The sequence below is a fragment of the Agelaius tricolor genome, unplaced genomic scaffold (assembly GCF_023055355.1).
Source record: "Agelaius tricolor isolate 1412-34295 unplaced genomic scaffold, bAgeTri1.0.p SCAF_13, whole genome shotgun sequence".
Classification (NCBI taxonomy): domain Eukaryota; kingdom Metazoa; phylum Chordata; class Aves; order Passeriformes; family Icteridae; genus Agelaius; species Agelaius tricolor.
In genome coordinates, this window is record NW_027269273.1 from 2,619,960 (window position 1) to 2,638,928 (window position 18,969).

An 18,969-nucleotide genomic window follows, 5' to 3' on the forward strand; every position below is an offset into this window, starting at 1 on the left:
CATTCAGTTTGAAATTCCTCCCAGGATTACCAAATCCTTTCAAACTCACTTACCTGTTATTTCTAGTTTTGAAAAGTTACATATGTACAGAAATCAATATTTTTAGAGACTACATAAACTGGAAGGAGACAGCTGAGGTTCATCCTTTTTTCCTAGATATACATCAACAGGCAGATGTGACAGGTAAAAGCAGATGAGGCTTTCTATGACAGCCAGTCACATTGTCTTTGTTTTCCTTCTATTTTTATTCCCAGGTTACTGAGGAAATTAAAGTTTAATGATCCAGCCTGTATTCTGTCAGTAGAAAAAGCTATAGTTTTAAACATCACTGTTGGAATTAACTCATTTTATTGAGTGATCAAGACTAAAAATTTTCAGCACTCTTTGATAAATGGGTTTGAAAAATATTAGATACTTGAATAGGTAATTCCCCATTAAAAACTTTCATACTGAGCAAGATCTCACTAATACTGTAGGGAGTTCTTTCATGATGCTGAACCAACTTCTTTCATTTTATACATGCAAATAAAGAAAAGGGCCTTGATTAGAATTTTTATGTCTTTTATTCTACTATTACTTTTTTTTTTTTAATTTTTCAAATCAATTTTGTCTACCCCATAAAAATTGCAGTGCTCAGAGACATGGAAATAAAGAGCAATGAAATTTCCCATCTCTTAAATGATAACAGCTGTAACACCCATGTCTGAAGAACAGGGTAATATGGTAGAAGTATTAAGGCTTTGGAGCAAGTGCAAAGAAAAACATCTGAAGATTTTTAAGGTGTTGATTTTCAAGGCATATGAACTTGAAAAACCCAAGAATATTACAGCTGATACAGCAAAGACAAGGTCTACTTTGACACTGTGTGAATACAATGTCTTTTTGTGGGAACAAGACCATGTTGAAGAAAAACTGAATTCCTAAGGGAGTTTTAAAGTATAATGATTACAGTTAAACACTTAGAATAGAGCCATGTTGAAATTCATTAAAATATTTAATTGCCTTTAAATCTGGCTCAGCTGTGACCAAAAGTTGTTAGAAACTGAGGGGTGTTCAATAGCATATGCTGAAATTACATTAAGTCAACTTCCTAATTAGATGTCAACATAAAAGACACCATTACAGCTAATACCATTGTTGGCAAGTTCAACAGCCAGAGCAGAGACTAAATAGATATGCAAAATGTAACACACTCTCCTCTAACAACTAGGGTGAATCTTTTTGCACTGGCTTTACTGAGAGTGTTTTACCACACTAATTTATTCTAAGGGTTCATTTACAAATTCAGTTCTCCCTCCTATTAAGAGGAAATATGAAGAAGATGACAATTTAATGGCCCTCTGCAGTGCTGGAGTTGTTCCTGAATGATACTCAGCATTCTTTCACCATTTTCAGTTATTTTTTGTTTTCATTTTCAGATGGAAAACATGAAGTCAATTAGACAACCATTTAGAAATACTGAAACTCTAGTAAGGAAAACCATCTAATTTTAGCTCTCTCATGTAAAACATACTCAAATACATCTCAGAAGATAGCATCTGGGATAATGAAAATAAACATTAAAAATGTAATAGACTACCATGAAAAATATCATAATTTAAGAACATTTTCCATAAGCAGTGCAAAAGACATAGGCCATTCCTATTACAGCTGACAAATTTAAACATACAGAACAACACAGAAGCTTCTGCAAGTCAGTGTTAATTTAGCCTGAGTGCATCTCCAGCAGTGGAGATTTTTCAAGCCCAGTATTGAAGCCCACACAACATTTTTTTATTATTAAATACTTTTCCTAGTCTGATTTGGAGCAATTTTCATTCTCTCATCTTCATCAAACTGAACTTGCTTCAACATGGTCCTCTAAGCCACTGAGTCTCTTGTGGCATGAGGCATTATGACAGGTGGCACTGATTATTCACCTCTGCCCTGAAATATCAGGAAGTCAACAGAAATTTGTGGTTTTATCAGTCTCTTATAAATTACTGAAAGTATTAGTGGAAAAAAAGGAACCAAAAATAGATGAAATATGCTGAGCTGCAAGTAGATGAGTTTTTCTGGTCCATTCACAAATCTCATCTAGAATCCACACTTGCCCCAGCTGCCCAGGTGCTCCATGCATGAGACCTTCAAGGCTCAAGTACACGAAGAGTTTTCCATGCCCGCAGAGCCCTGAGCAGCCCCAGCTGTGGCTCACAGGAGCCTGAGGAGAGCAGAGCAGTACTCACCACAGTCAGGTGCTGCAGCAGATAGGCCACGTCCACCATGTCGGCCAGAACGAGGAGCCTGGTGACCGCGGCCAGCAGGGCGCGAGCGGCTGGGACCACAGCCTGCCTCCGGGGCAGGGAGCAGGGATCGCTGGTGAACGCCTCTGCTGACACCTGCAGGGCCTGACCTGCAGAACGAGACACACTGCCTTAGGCTGCATCACAACACCCAGAGGAAAGGAAGTCACTCAAGTTCCCTCAGTTATCTGGCGAGTCACAAGTATTGCCAATAAATCTGCTATCTCTTTCTTGCCCTAATGCCTTGAAATGAAGGTCAATGATTACAGATCACGCAGGGTAATGTTCCACATCTTCTATTCTTTCCCTTTCTCTTCTACAGCATCATTTAACTCTAAAATAATTCCCTTGGCCTTCACACTACTACTTTTAACCATACACAACAAAGCCAGCAGCTTTGTTAAACTTTCCTAGTCACTACTTGTTATATTACTGTGTACTTTGGTGTCCTTGCTATTAAACAATTCCTGGTCACAGAAAGGAATCAAATATTGCTCTTCTCATTACAAATATAAGTTAATGCAATGAAAACCTCATACACTCAAACATCTGACTGACATAAAGGGAAATCTGTGCCATGGAGTTAGTGACTGCCAGTCACAATATACTGCTCTCCAATGAGAAGTTTGGTAAATGAAATTCAACAATACGGACCACAGCGACAAACACCATAAATTCCTGAAGGGAGGTGAAAAGGAGATGGAGCCAGACTGCTCACAGTGGTGCCCAGCAACAGGGGGAGAAGCAATGGGCACAAACTGACACAGGAGATTCCATGTAAGCATCAGAAAATATTTTTTCACTGCAGGAGTGACTCAGCAGTACACAGGCCAACCAGGAAGGCTGTGGAGTCTCCATCCTGGGAGATGTTAAAAACCTGACTGGACATGGTCCTGGGCAGACTGCTGGCCTGCCTGACCTGGGGCACTGGACCAGATGACCCTCAGAGGTCCCTTACACCCCTCAACATTCTGCAATTCTGTGAGCAAACACAAATCAGAAGGGTCTGAATACGACCAAGCCCTTAGAAATGAGCATAAACTGGGATGGCCAGATGAACACATAAAATCATAACCCTAAAATAGATCCATGAGATACAGGCTAGACAGAGAGGAGCTGCAAATACAAACAGCAGAAAATGACAGCTCCAACAACAACATGATGTTGAAACTTCCTTAAATTGCAGTAGACAGCATGACAATCTGATTCCATTTAATCTATTTTTATTTTAATTCCCATCAACTGGATATTTTTCCATAATTACATTTGTCACAAACAATGAAACGCAAAAAATGTCCTTTTAGTGGCACAAATAGAAATTCAGACAAACAGCAGCATTCAAAGTATTTCAATTCTTTTAGACAACCAAACCAAAAGCAACTCAAAGAACCAAAGCCAGGATCTATCATAACTGCACAATTACTGTCAGGCAGATATTTCCAAGACTCAACACACCCAGATATGATGACTCCCAAAGTAAATGCTGCTCTACCATCAGCTGATCAGCTACTGACAGCTACTGCTGTGGCAAATGACTGTTACTTATACGTGCCTGCAAAAATCTGCTCAGGCACAGGCAAATGTAAAACACACTGTTCAGCCACAGGTAATTTTTTAAACAGTTAGAGGATTCACACACTTTATCCAGCACCAAAAATATCTAAAAACTGACATGAAAATTCCTTTAAAAACAAGTGAACTGTGAGCCTGTTGGCAATTAGCCGACAGCTCGTGCCAGGCTGTGTCTGTACAGACACTGCAACAACGCCACCAAGCGCAGGCAGCGAGCACCCTCAGAGACACTGCTCAGCATCACTCTGGCAACAGCCAGGGGCTCTTCACTGGCTTAGGAGAGATCAACAAAGTTATGCTTTCTTCTTTTATTTATTTGAATAGATTTTCATTCTCCTATTGAAATCCCATCCAAGTATCACATTTTCCTCTCTTCTATTTGTATTTACAACTGGCTTTCTCATCTCATTTTTTAATTTTAACTGCAGCAGTGTGAAATGCACATGGAATGCAGTGAATTTTATGCCATTCTTGTGTCCTCCCACAAGGAGGTACTATTGCCAAGAAAGTCCTGTCACCCACTCCTGAACTGCACAGTTAGAGGCTGATGGCTTTACAGCTCCAGAGAAACACTGCTGACAATAGGAGCCCATTTACTAAGGGGGGAACAGACATACCAAAGTTAGTAGAAAGAATTTCCAATATTTCAGTCTCAAATTTGAGAGAACAGAACTACAAACAAGAAAATACCCACAATGGTTTATAATACAGAATCCTAAAGTGCTTTGGGCTGGAAGGGACCTAAAAGATTATCTAGTTCCAATCCCCCTGCCATGGGCAGGGACACCTTCCACTAGCCCAGGTTGCTGCAAGCCCCATCCAAGCTGGCCTTGGACACTTCCAGGGATGGGGCAGCCACAGCTCCTCTGGGCACACTGTGCCAGTGCCTCAGCATTTTCATGACGAAGAATTTCTTTCTAGCATCTAATCTAAAACACCCTCTGTCAATTTAAAGCCTTTCCCACTGTAGGAAGTCCCTCTCCAGACCTCTTGTAGGTCCCTGCTGGGTTCTGAGAGGCTCCAGTAATGTCTCTCCAGAGCTTCTCCTCAGCCTGAACAAGCTGAGCTCTCAGCCTGCCTTAACAGGAGAGGTGCTCAATTCTGCTGAGCATCTTCACAGCCTCCTCTGGACTGGCTCCCACAGCTCCATGTCCTCATGCTGAGGGCCCCAGAGCTGAACACAGTATTCCACTGGTCTCACCAGTAACAGAACACTTATTGGCTCTTACTGACACTAGTATGTGCAGCCTCAAATCCTGCAGGCATGAACTAACACATTAAGCAGAATAAGGACCAGAGAAGCTTGGGAGTCAAGGTCACATCACAGCACAGAACAACCTATCATTTCTAAAAAGATTAAACAATACAAGTCACCAGTACAATCACCTGTTCTGTTCCTACAAATACCATCCCCATCTGCTACAGCAAATAAAAGGATTCTGCTCCAGCCAGCCAGCTGAAGTGACACTATCAGTGTCAGGGCACAGCAGATCGATACCTCCTGCATGTTCCTAATGCTCAACACTGTGATAACTCAGATTCTCACAATAGCTTTCTGGAGCTGTTACAGGACATTTCTCTCCCGCCATACAGTCTCTTATCCCACTCAGATACCACTGGATTCTGTTGCATAGCAACTATTTCACCACTGCGTATCAGGAAGTTCCACTTCCACATCTCATCCATTTCTTCCTATCATGTAATGAGAGCCACCACACATCCCCATCATGCCTCACACCCACCTCTTCATTCTCCCTTTCCCACTCAGGGGCACCTGATCCAGTGATGCTGATGTCAAAAGCTATTCTTGCAGAGGATCTGTTCTGGGTTTGATGAAAGGAGTGTACAGCACAGATCATTTTAAGCCATCTAAGTTCTGCCTCCCAGAACAGAAATCCCATAGATGCAGAATACAGGCACTTACCTCTTCATGTAGAATGAGAAAGTTAAGTTTACTTTTAAGATGAGAGGAGGAACAAACAAGAACATAGTATAATACAAAAGATCCCTATACCCTACCTTTAGTAAATGCCCTTCAAAGTAAGCACCCACTTCTTGCCAGGAAATGGGAATGTTTTCCATGCCACCAAACTCTTGCCTCCCCTGTTTAGTATCAAAAGACATTAAATATGGCCATTCAAAACATCAAAGTATTTGTTAGAATTTCCTTTTAAAGAGTAACTTAAGGCTCAAAACGTAACTCCAGCAAGTAACTTGCTTTCAATTCACTGCTCTGTGTGATGACAGGTTAATCTGGGAACACACTTGAGCATGATAACAGCTAAACACAAGAAACACTGACACTGCAATAGATAGAAACAAGGCAGACAACAACTGTTGTGTTTCTGACTATATATAGTCAGTCAGCAATGGCAGTAAATACCAAACATTTCAGTTATGCCCATGCAACTGTTTGAGAACTGTAAGGCATCACACCTTCACATAAATGCAGAAACTCATCATCCTAAGGATAACATTAGACTTCAATTCAGACTTCTACAGCAACATTTCACCACATGAACAGCGTCACTGCTTGCCTTCAAATTGATTAAATCTCAGAATCAGGACATGAATTTGAGACTGATATTTAGTGCCAGAAGCATTCAGGGTTGAACGATGTTCCTTACACTCTTTGCATAGGGCTCAGGTATTCCACAGAACATTGAATTAGAAGACAATCTTGAAATGCTGCACGCACATGAAATCTCTCAGCAAAAGTTTTTCAGTACACTTTGGGGTTTATTACACTATTTTAGAATAAAACTGTGGACATAAGTAGCCTCTAACAAAGCTTCACTAAATCAGATCAACAAAAATCATGGCAGTTCTTCAGTTACTAGGCCAGTGGATTTCTGGATGATGCATACAGTCCACCACCCATAAACCTTGCTGCTGACCCATTTAGCAGAGTTCCAGAAGATGTTATCAAGATGTGGGCAGGCCTTAAAAAGTCCTTTCTTGAGAGAAAACAAAGAAAAATGCAGAGAACATCTATTTAAATTACTGGCTCCAAGCCTATAAATCTTTGATAAAACTTCACAGATGTCAAAGGAAGCAAACACTGCATTTATCCAGGTAACATGTCTGTCATCCATTATAGTAACACCTCCTTTCAGAGGTCACTTACAGAATTCAACTGAATTTGAGACTCCAAAATCTCATCTACTGACAGTGCCAAGAGCAAGCTGTAGTCAGTGAAGCCATATCCATGCCATCATGATTTCTGAAGGCCATGAATTACACACAAATGAATTAGATACACCAAACATTACCCCCACTCTTCATTTTTATCCCATTCATTTGCTCCTTTATTCTCCAAAGCATTATTGTAAATAGGAATATCAGAAGCAGATTGAAAAAAGTCAATCACTCCTTTAAAAGGAGCCCCAAATTAATGAGCTCCAAAAGTAATGAAGGAGTTTTCACATTGGCAATTGACACTCCAAAGGAATAAGTGTTTAATGCTCGTGATGCATCCCCAACTGAACAAGTTCAGTGACATAAGGTAAAACACAAGAGGAGGTGAGACAGAATTTATTCTTTCCAGATCTCAATGTGCAAATCTGAGTTTGGTTGAGGTGAGAGAAATTATCTAAGGCATTTCTTCAAAATTCCATTATCCAGGAAACACAAGCTGTAGCCATGTGCAAAACTTCCTAATTAATTTAAGACTGCATTAATAAAAGTCCCTGCCAGTCAGCACAGTCACACAATTAAATATGTATGCTGTGACATGCATGGCAGGTGACTGCATGCAGCCGTGGCTGATGACCCACATCCCCTCCAAGAGCTTCAAGTAAATAACAGGAGACATTTAACAGCAGCACAATGTGGCCTGAGTAACAGGCACTTCAGTTCCATATGATGTGGCATACCACAAATTAAAAATAGCACACAGCTTCAAAGGTTAAAAATATCCGTGAAATTAAGAAACTGCTACCTTTTTTACAATTGTTTCAACAATTTCTTAAAATTAACCTGAGCAGTTTGGCAAATCCTTGAAGGGAGATCGGCTGCAACCACTCACTTCATCATTGCATAATGGTAGGTGATAAAATGGAGTTAACTTTCTTTTAAAATGTATGAGGTATATATAATCTACTTTATGTATTATTTATTTTTGTAGTTACCTCTGGTCTTGGCTGAAAATCAATAAGTAATAAAAAAAATATTTCACACTTTCAATTTCTCTATGTATAAAAATCAATATAAAACTATATATTTCATTCTTACCTTGTGTTATCAGCCAGTAATGGATGGGCTAACATTTTAAGAGTACTCCAAAATGAATGATTTTGCAAGAGCCTCAGCTGCTCAGTGTGACAGATAACAGTGATACTTGCTGGTCATAACGCTTTTAATCACAAAGGACCTTAAAGTATCTCAGACACCATCTGCATAGATCAAACTCTAAACCACAGCCATCTCTACATTCAGAGGAAGCCAAAGCAAGTAATCACTGCCCTGAACAGCAGCAGAGACTCAGAAACCATCCCAGCTGCATGTGCAAGATGAACAAATAAAATAAATTTAAATTTAAAGGAAAACCTGGTTAAGTTCCATCTTTAGTAAGGGCAAGATGATATAATTAAAACATAAATGAACTTTAGCTTGTGATTTCTGCAGGAACACATTCAGGATGTTGGTCATGCGACTCATGGCCTTCGTGCTCACCCAAATATTCCCAGTTTCCATGGGGAAAAGTAAAACTCAAGAAAACAAGGAGCCTGCAAGAAAATGGCTACAACATTCTCTGCGGATCACAAAAACTAGCCTAGTTCTGGGAATCAGGTTCAAAATTGAGAGATTAAGTCAGGAGGACACAGAATATGACAAAACTCACCTGAGAGGAGCTGCTCTATCACGAGGGGATGACTCTTACAGAAGGTTAAAGGATCCATCCTCCTCCTACTCTCAAAACATACCTCCACACTGGACTATCGTACCTCCCCAAATGAAATCCTTACTAGTGCACAAAAGAGGGAAGATTTAAGAGGCCTTAATCTGAGATTCAGGTAAACAGTTCTTTTCAAGAAGTTAAAATATACATTAACTTTTAGTCATGCTTAACAGCCACTAAAATGATCAAGAGGCATCCTCTCCTCATGAAAAGAAAAAACACCTACATTCTAAACAACAAAACTTCCACTGATATATGTATTTTTTCCCAATGGGGCCCAGCTTGCACACTTTACCTCCTAATAGGTGTTATCCCAGAATACATAATTAGACAACTCCAAGTTCAGACATTTGCACATCACAACACATTTCCCACAGATATCCTGGCTTCACTGTGACACCAGGCATGGTTAAGCCAGCTCCTCGTGGTGCCTGAATTTTTTGCCATGTACTTACTCTCTTTCCGCACATCCGCGAGCGCTGCATGAAGCTCCTCTTTGAACACAACTGCTTCCTTGGCAATCTTTTCTCCCTTGTCCAACAGATTCCAAGTGGCTTCCTCCACAGAAGCAAGCAAGACACGAGCTCTTTTGGAACGGCCCTTTTTCTTACTAGAAGGATTCTGTGGACAGTTCACTAATGTTGTAACCTACATTTAAAAGAAATAAAAGAGACAATAACGGTTTAAATTCTACAAGTGAATTTATATTGTTATTAAAATAAAAAAATATATAATTATGAATAATCAAAGAGATTCCCTCTGCTTTAGAGACAGACAGGCAAAGCTCAGCATAAATACCAAGAACGGGCAAAAGTACTGAATTCAATCTAATGCAATTTTACTCAGTATGCGTCATCTTTGTGCTCCTCCTTCTGCAGGATCAAAGCAAAGTTAACAGAAATGTCGCTATTACATTCTATTAATCATGATGCCGACTTCTGCCACTGCTTGTTTTAAAACCTACTCATAATAAACAAAAAAATACCAGTGCTATCCAAGGAGGGTTCAGCAAGGCAGGAATCATGGAACCATTAAGGTAGGAAAAGACCTCCAAAAGCATCAAGTCCAGCTGTCAAGCTAACATTGCCAAGTGCACCACTAAACCATGTCCCAAAACCACTGCACCCAGTGCATTCTGCATGCTTCCAGGGAGGGCGACTCCACCGTGTCCCTCGGCAGCCTGTTCCAACGCTGGGCACGCCTTTCAGGGAAAGAACGTTTCTTAGCATCCAATCTAAACTTTCCTTGGGGCAACCTGAGGCCATTGCCTCCTCTCCTAGCACTCATTACCTGGGAGAAGAGACCACCCGGTCACAGCCTCCTGTCAGGGAGTGGTGGAGAGCCAGAAGGGTCCCTGAGCCGCCTCCTCTCCAGGCTGAGCCCTCTCAGCTGCTGCTGCTGGACCTGTGCTCCAGCCCTTTCCCCAGCACCTTGGCCCTCCTCTGGACAGGCTCCAACACCTTGATGTGTTGCAGTGCTGTTGTGAGGGTCCCCAGGATGAGGTGAGAGATGAGAATTGATTCCAAGTTCCCAGAAGGCTGATTTATTATTTTATGATATTACATTATATTAAAAGAAAATTATATACTGAAACTATACTAAAGAAAGAGAAAAGAGCCATCAGAAGGCTAGAAAAGAATGAATAATAAAAACTAGAGTCCCAACACAGCTGGGCTGGGATTGGTTATTAAGTAGAAGCAATTCACATGGAACCAGTCAAAGATGCACCTGTTGACAAGCAACCTCCAAACCACATTCCAAGCAATCAGATAATTATTGTTTACATTTCTTTTCTGAGGCTTCTCAGGAGAAAAATCCTGGCAAAGGGATTTTTCAGAAAATATGGTGACATCGATGTCCTTCTTGTCATGAGGGGCCCAAGACTGAGCACAGGACTCAAGGTGTGGCCTCAGCATTGCACAATCACTGCCCTGGTCCTGCTGGCCACACCATTTCTGACACAAGCCAGGCTCCCACTGGCCTCCTTGGCCAGCTGGGCACACGCTGCTTCGTGGTCAGGTTCTCTCTCCCCAGAAGTGCTGGGTCTTCCCATACCTCCAGCCTAAGACTTGCAAGGTATCCCAGAACAAATACCCAAAATGAGTACAAACACCTTTCACAATGCTTTCTCTTCTTACCAAAGGGCTATCTCTGTGGCCAGAGCTCAACACCTCCAAATTCTTCAGGATGCCCTCAACATTAAAATTATACACCAATTTGCCCAGAATTTATATTTACTGCAGCTTAGACCAAATTATATTTTACCAATGCACTTCAACACCCATAAAGAACTTGTTTTTATAGACCATCCCACTCCACATTCCTCATCATCTGAATACAGCCTCCACACTCCAACAGAATGTTTCTGAAAGACTATTCTCTAAGGCATTCCTTGAGCTGCAACACTAAGGAAAGACTCCAAAAACTTTTTTTTTTTTAAGTGTTGTACAGATATTTTAAAGCACACCTTATTGTCATAAAGTTCACTGATCTGTTTTTAATGCTCCCGTTCCCTGTGCCAGAACACGGGTAGTACAGTGCTACAGGTGCCTTAGCTCACCTCCAGATCTCATCCACGAATTCATGCACTTGAGTGCTTTTTATGAATCATTACTTGTAAACATAACTGACAAATATCCTGCGGGTAACATTTCTATAAACACATCTACAAACACAAAAGCCCTGACCCCTGCACCATTCATGCAGTTTAGGGGGGGAGAAGGAATATCCACTTGACATCAACTGCTTTGGCATATCACAAGGGAGAGAGCAACATAAATAACTCTGGCTCAGATTGTTAAAGAAGGCTTGGGTATTTTTCTGACTCTAGCTCAAAGGAAGAAAATGGAATTATTTATTGCACATAAATCAGCCAGCTGGTAGAGAATGGACTGGAAATAAAAATCTTTATCTTTTATTGTTACAAACACTTCAATGTTAGTTTTAGAACATTTAAGACAGTTTCAATGTCCATATTTTTAAGAATGAGTTACAGATTATAGGCTAATACTTCCAATAAGAAAGGCATAAAACACCATCAAAAATTAGAAGCAGCCCAAAAAAATCTATCAAATAGAAGGGTTTTTTAAAATTTTAAGTATTTAATCACTATTCCACTAGAAATTAATGTATTCTACTTTGCAGACATTTACTGCAGTTTTTTAAATGTTAAATATCATTCTATATCCTGTTCATTGATATGTTGAGGAGGAAAGGAAATAAAACAAATGAAAAAGTGTAAAAAAACAACGATTCCTGCAGGTGAAAACTCTTGACTGTAAGACCCTGCATCTTCAGCATCACTCTCAGGAAATATTGGAGGTGGCAGCTGATCTCAAATACAAGTCAAAATTTGTTAGATAGCTCTTTGCTCATGGAGATTATGGAAAACAGAAAAACTACTCTGAATTCTCTAACACAGAACCCCAACAAGGAATGTAAAAACTTTATACAATCCTACCCAGAAAGAACAGAAGCACAGACTAACACAGTGTGCCATTGTTACCCTGCACAGCACATCCCCAGCCTAGCTCTGGTAGGAACAACACAGTTATGCTAAAGGCACAAGGAGTCTCTAAGCCATTTTCCAGGCCATGTGCCTCCACATTTACAGAGCTGAATCGTGCCACTGCTGCCTGTTATTGTCATTGGTTATTAGGCTGAAGAGGTGGGTATTTGGTTATGCCAAACACTAAGTTTCTAGGAAACTCTGAAGCAGTTCTTCCAATGCTATACTCAGTTACTGGCAGCACTTTGAGACAATCTCTCACTACTGCAGTAGTTCATGAAGCAATGTCTTGATACCTTGAGTATCATAGTATTTGGTTCACCTCTTTGTAATATAAAAAGTATTTTTAAGCATCAATCATAAAACATTCTTTTTTGTTAACAATGTAACTCGATGTCAATCCCTAGACATTTAGGAAAAACAAGACATGAACTCTGATCTAATGACAACAGCAGAACCCCTGTCCATGGTTTCAAATCCAGTGAATTTGTATTATATACAAATAAACACTGGCTAATCCCACCCAGTGAGCAGAAGGTAAACTCACCATATGTAGAACTAAAACCAACAGTGTGTGCTTTCCCTGTGAGCAAACATCTGTGGTGTGGATGACAGGGAACACAAGCCTTTCAACTTGCCTGTTTTTCATCAGTGATCCAAGGGACCCCAAAATGCAGGGAATTTTCTACACATTGTTTCAGCTGAACCATGCTAACTTTGACAACTGCCTTTTTTGATGTGCCAGATGCACTGACTCGGAACTAGACTGAGAAGCCTTCCTTTCACAACTAACATCCTCAAAACACCTGGAATACAATAAAGGCCACAGACAGAGGGAAACACCCAGGGCAATTTAGGGACAGTGTTTTATTCCAAGGAGAGAGAAGTTGCCAACTCAGAGAGGGTTTTACACAAACCAGCTGCTACACTATTTTCAGAGTTTCACAGTAATCACCACTACCAATTGCACATGGCAGGGAAGAGGGTCAATACAGCAAGTGATCTGCAGCTATTTCCACAACGACTTCCGAGGTGCTTCCCAAGCTGGCTGTGCCTCAATTTTTTCCTGTATTGATGCTGTTAATCTAAGGACTGCCCTAACACTGGGCATAACTGGCTAGGACAGACTTCAGAGAACCTCAAGCACTTCCATTGTTTCTTTCCAGCCACAGCATTACAAGACTATTAAATAAATAAATTACAACAGAAATCTCAAAATAAAGTTAAATTGCATTCCAAGCAGCATTGCTAAAGTGAATCTGGCAAGAACATCATTTTTATCTGTGACTGGTCTGATTCTCTAATCACAGACTAATTCTCATTTATTATCTTTCCAGTCTTTCAATCACCCTTGAGTATGAGCTTTAATCCCTGTTCTTATACTTTCAACATTTTCTTTTGAAGGATCCACTCAAAACATAAGTTTTCCTTACCCAGGTATGAAACAAGCAAAGCGTTAGGCTTAAGAGAGGGAAAAGACAGTCAAAATACTCTCTTAGAGCCAAAACATTTCCAATTGAAAAGGCTCAAGCTTTTCAATGGTTGAGAAGAGCTGGGAGGGAAAAAAACCCACAAAGCTTAGATGGTTTCTTTGTTTTATTCTGGATCTGCACTTCCTCTGTTTTGTCAGGTTTCTTTGATCCTGCCAAACTCAAACCAAAATTTACTTTTCTTTACCTCCTCTAAAAACACCCACAGCGTTGCAGCTGCCTCAGCACAGTCTGACCTACTGGTCTATAGGAGGTTTTTTAATTCAGTCTATCAAGACATCTATTCTTACTACTTTGAAACTAATTTTATAACCCATCCACATATCTTCAACAACTTCCACAAACCACTAACCTGTTAACTGAGGGTTTTTACACCATCAATCACATCCAGGCAAAAATAAATAAAGAAAGGCAGACAAAATAAGAAAGAGGCAGTTCAGTTAAGAGTAGCTGGAAATGAAGTCATGATAGAAAAGAAAAGGTCACTCTCTGAGGAAAGTAACCTTCCAGACAGGAAAAATGAGTAAAGGAAGAAAAGACAAAAAAAAAATTGGGAGAGGCAAAGCTTCAAATGGGGAAAATACAACTTTATTTTTAAAGAATTACTTCACACATTGGAAATCCATTTGCAGTGTATTCTACATTTAAGCATCTCCTGGATAACACTGTGCAAGAGACCAGCTACAACATGCAGCATTTACTAGGACAGACTGGGTGACAAAGTTGGAGGTGACCAAATGAATGAGCAAACCTGGAAGGCAAACCCCTGGAGAGCTCCTGAGCCAGAGTAAAGTGCAAGTGCAGAAGAGCTGGGGGTGTGACTTTCAGAATAATGCCTTTAGTCAAAAGTTCTTCAGCCTTATTCCCCTCCCTCTATGGTTATCCAGCTTACTTTCTGCAACTCTAAAATACCTGAATTATCAGTGGTTCCAGTAATTTCTCCACTGTAAATGTCTGGATCTGCAGATTCCGGGGATCAATTTTCAGTTTAATGTTTGGCACTTTTGTTGACATTTCACCTGGGTACAAAACAAGAGAAGTGCAATAAGCCAACATTAACCATGACTACAAGCCTCATTGCCTTCTGTCACAGCACAGAGACCAACTATGTGAGGATAAACTTGTTTCATAACAGAGCCTGATCTCAAGAAATACAATAAACTTTTCCAATTCCCCATTTCTAAACCGTTAAAAAAAATACACTGATACTTACATAAACTGTAAAACCATAGACTTAAAGTACATATAACTCCTTATATTCATGCACAGATTTCTACACTGACATGTTAAAAAAATACAAGGATAATTCAATTAGAATACCATTAAATAAAATCCTCTACTAGTCCAGAAAGGATCTTTAAAGCAAAAACATCAAATTCCATTACCGAATTTATCACAAAACAAAAATATTAATGCTATGTGCACAATATCTGTTATCTTATTCCATGTGCCAAATTACAGGGGTTCTATAATAAGCACATTAAGAACAAAAAGCATTTACAGCAGTCCTTAAAATTTCTGGAAATTAACAGCAGAAAAAGGGAAACATTTTGTTATTTTATACCCTGCAAGAGCAAATACTTTTTAAGTGTCAAGACAGATTAAGTTGAGAAAGCCTATTACTGAAGTCAATAAGATGGAAGTAAAGCCAAGTAAGTTCTTTAAAGTGAATAAATCATTCATTAGGAACTTGATGCAGAATCTACTGATGTGAATTAATAGTTTCCACCAAGTTCACTGGGCCATGGCTCAGGCCATTAGCCTGAAATGTGTGTGTGTCAACAAAGAATTATAACTGCTTTAGCTGGATTGCAACCGATTATTGTCCCAAAATAAAAGACACTTTAAATTTTGCAGTAACTTAACTTCTTACAAAACAAAGCTTGGCAAAGCCTTTTCAGCCAATAAAGACTTCAAATACACAAATAATGGATATCTGTCCTTTTTAAGCAAGACTTATTACAACCACTGCTGCTGTATAATGAAGTAATAAGGTACTGCAATTTTGCAGGCTGAAGAGATATATTGTCACCTTCCAGTGAACTTAGCAGTGATTTAACAAAACACAGTAACTTCTGGGTTCCTGTAGCAAGAGGTGTAGAAATGGATCTGGAGAGTTATCCACATTTCACTTACAAGCAAAGATAATATGAGCAATAATTAAAGAATTAAGGTATAAAGCAATTTAGGGGTTTTTTAAGGTTAGACAAGTGCCAAGTTTTTCTTTAATTGCAAACTATACTTGTGGCAGAGCTAAGTTCCCACAAATTCAGCTGCATCCAGGCAGGCAATAGCATATAGAATGAACTGATTTTTCAGTTTTAATTCTGAGCCAAAAGACAAAGAAACCTGAGATAAGACTGACCAGAAAAAAAACGCTTATCCTTCCACAGATATGAATGGAAAGAGAACTCTAGGAATGTCAAAGCAAATTAACTGCCCATATTTTACACATTTAACATTTAGATACTTTCAACAAACACCAAGGAAACAAACTTTGAGAGTTCCAAAACTGGAATTGCCAGCGGTGTCTTTGTGTCCAACACTAACAACTCGGTCTGAAGGCCCCCACTGCCAGCCCCAAAGCGCCGCAGTGGAACCGCCCGCCCGCCCCGCAGCGCTGCCCGCCCCGGCTCTGCGGGGCCCGGAGCCGCAGCTCTGAGCACGCGGCGCAGAAGCTCCTGAGCCGCTTCCCTTGTGCCCACCCCTTCACCAAAAAGCCTTTTAGTTCAACAAGATACTGTCCTCCAGCTTCACTGGGATTGCATCAAACTACACCATTACACACTCTGGCTAAGACAGATCCTTTTCTGCCATGTGTAATTCACGGATTTTCTAAATCTTTGGCCAATATTTCAGCGAATCTGCTTTTTATTCACATTAGGAAAAATAATAAATCTTTATGATGGCGCTGGTTACCAACCCTTATCTTCAATATTTTCACAAGTCTCCCAAAATATGGGCACTTCTTGAAATCCATCACAACAGTTGCAAACAGATGGTATTGACAATGCTGTGCATTTTTTTCTGGTCAGACACACATCAGTGACAAGGGGACAGGTAAATTAAACTGGATGGGGACTGCACTTCGTGCTCCTACTGAGCCCTAAAGGAGCCACGAGCTGACTCAGGTTATTCTTCTGCAAATACACTCTCACTTTAAACCTTGCAGTGCCTTCCCCACAATTCCCTGACAGGAGGGTGTCAGCACCTGCTTTACTCAAAATGGAGAAATTAAACCTTTTTGTTGCTTGCTCTCCATTCTCACAGCACTATCTCCTCTGCTACACGCTATCTGCAATCATCAGGTCTTTTCTAAATTTTGGCAGATAAATATGTATGGTAATTAAAGTCAATTCCTGTTACTAAAGGACTACTGTGCTCCAGAATCCCACCACAGAGCACTCCCAAACTTGGAAAGTATTACAAATCCAACCACATTTTTGCAGGTCAGAAAAAAATGTGAATCCATGTGTCATGACTTTCCCTATTCTGGGTTGTTCTGTGGTTTTTGCTTGTTTGTTTCTTGCCCTTAGCATACTGTCCACCATCAGCATTTTTATTCTTTGCTTGAGCCCTGAGTTCAAAAGCCAGTTAAGCCAATAATAGCTTTTAGCCTTGAGTCGGGCCCTTAACGAATCATCAGCTGAAAGTCAATTGCAAAAACTATTGTCTCTGAAAATTTCAATTATATTCTAAGATATAAATAACCCACTTAAGGGCTCACTTGCTGATTCCAGCAATATTTTTCAGGTAAAATTCTAATGCTTCCTGAATCTTCCTTTTGTTTCTAAAAAGATATAAACAGTTTTGCAAGCCAATGCAGCGAAAACCACAAGATCTTAAATTATTTTGATAATCTGACTGCGTATTTTTAGCTTACCAGGCTCTCCTTACTGTTATATACCATATAGGCTAAAAAATATTTAAATTGGGTTCTTTAATTATTTAACTAAGGCAAGGATAAGAGGTGATAGAAAGAAAAATAAACAGCCAGCAAAGATCATCCTGGGATTTTCTCTGGCATTTCCACTTACTAAGTGAACCTCTGTCCTTCTAGATCATATTCATTGGGATGACAAAACCTGATGTTTGCCTCAGGAAAAAAGTGAAAATCAACATTCCACCTTCCTTTTTTTTTAATGCATTTATCTACTGCAGTACAACATCCCCCTAACTGAGATATTTTGGTAAAAGGCTGTATAACCTCACACTCAGTTCGATTAACCTCTACAGGAGGCAATCTCAGCCCTGTACACCAGCAGCTCTTACAACACTTAGGATGTTAAGCATGTGTCACAAGATACAGTTGTGTCCCAGAACAGCCAGAAAACCAACCACCTGCACACTCCTACCAAATGCTACCAACCTCCAGTTAATGAAAATTCTATCTTTTCATCAGATATTGAGTCTTTTGGGGTAGTAAGGAAAGACACTGGAAAAACAACCAAAGTCTATATCCATCTGCAATGCAACGTGAACACAGCACCTGCAGCTTTTTTTAGAATCTATAAGTACACTGCATACAGACATAAACTACCAAGTGTCAGAAAGCAGAGCCAAAGACATTCTGCATAAATTAGAAATCTTTACTTTAGAATCCATTTCCTGCTAGATTGTTAGAAAGTCAACAGTGCATCACTCACCTATGCTAGAAAACATATGGTCCAAATGCAGCACTAAAGCAACTGTCTATGTAATTTCCTTGTGTTAGGAACTTCAGTGCAAGTGCCCTGGCTCCCTATGGGGCTCCTGAGGCATCTGCAAGGCACTGCCTGACAAGCTCCCAGTGTATTTCAGGATGACTGACAGGACACAGCGGCTGCTGGACGGCTGGCAGGGGGATGGGCATCCTTAAAGCTGTATAGTAGAGCACCAGCCTGGCAGGAAAGTTTAGGCTTGAAAAGGTTTTCAACAATTAGATGGCACGAAGCATGAAATTACTTACACTTCCAGTGATTATTCTTGGAATTCCCAGCAACCGTTGTGCCATGCATTCTGACTGTATGCCAGCTTCAGTCTGGAGGCAATGACTCACTCTCAGACTCTGAACTGGACAGCAAAGGGATTCATAAAGCTCTCACCCAGGAACTTGGCACCAAATTTGTTTTCCCTGTTGTTTTTTTTCTATTGTATGGTACCCTACAATGACACACAATCTATTATCCTAGCAGTTTCAGAAAATGCAAAGACCTATTGCCTTCTAAAAAATTAAGA

At 40.1% G+C, this 18,969-nt stretch overlaps 1 protein-coding gene across 3 annotated transcripts in view; it reads right to left on the minus strand.

The window, feature by feature from the left end:
• CTNNA3 (catenin alpha 3) overlaps positions 1 to 18,790 on the minus strand; it is a 435,224-nt gene extending 416,434 nt beyond the window's left edge. For 2 of the 3 annotated variants that reach the window (XR_011681008.1, XM_071438368.1), the window contains exons 1-4: positions 18,701 to 18,790; positions 14,665 to 14,771; positions 9,210 to 9,402; positions 2,226 to 2,392 (exon numbers count right to left, since the gene is read on the minus strand). Coding sequence is in view for 2 of the 3 variants with exons in the window: in XM_071438368.1 (XP_071294469.1) it covers positions 2,226 to 2,392; positions 9,210 to 9,402; positions 14,665 to 14,771; positions 18,701 to 18,749 (516 nt within the window). In the remaining variant the exon portion in view is untranslated. Of the gene's footprint in view, positions 1 to 2,225; positions 2,393 to 9,209; positions 9,403 to 14,664; positions 14,772 to 18,398; positions 18,533 to 18,700 lie in introns of those variants that run through there. The other variant, XM_071438369.1, reaches the window with a different exon arrangement.
• Between the last annotated feature and the right edge of the window lie 179 nt (positions 18,791 to 18,969).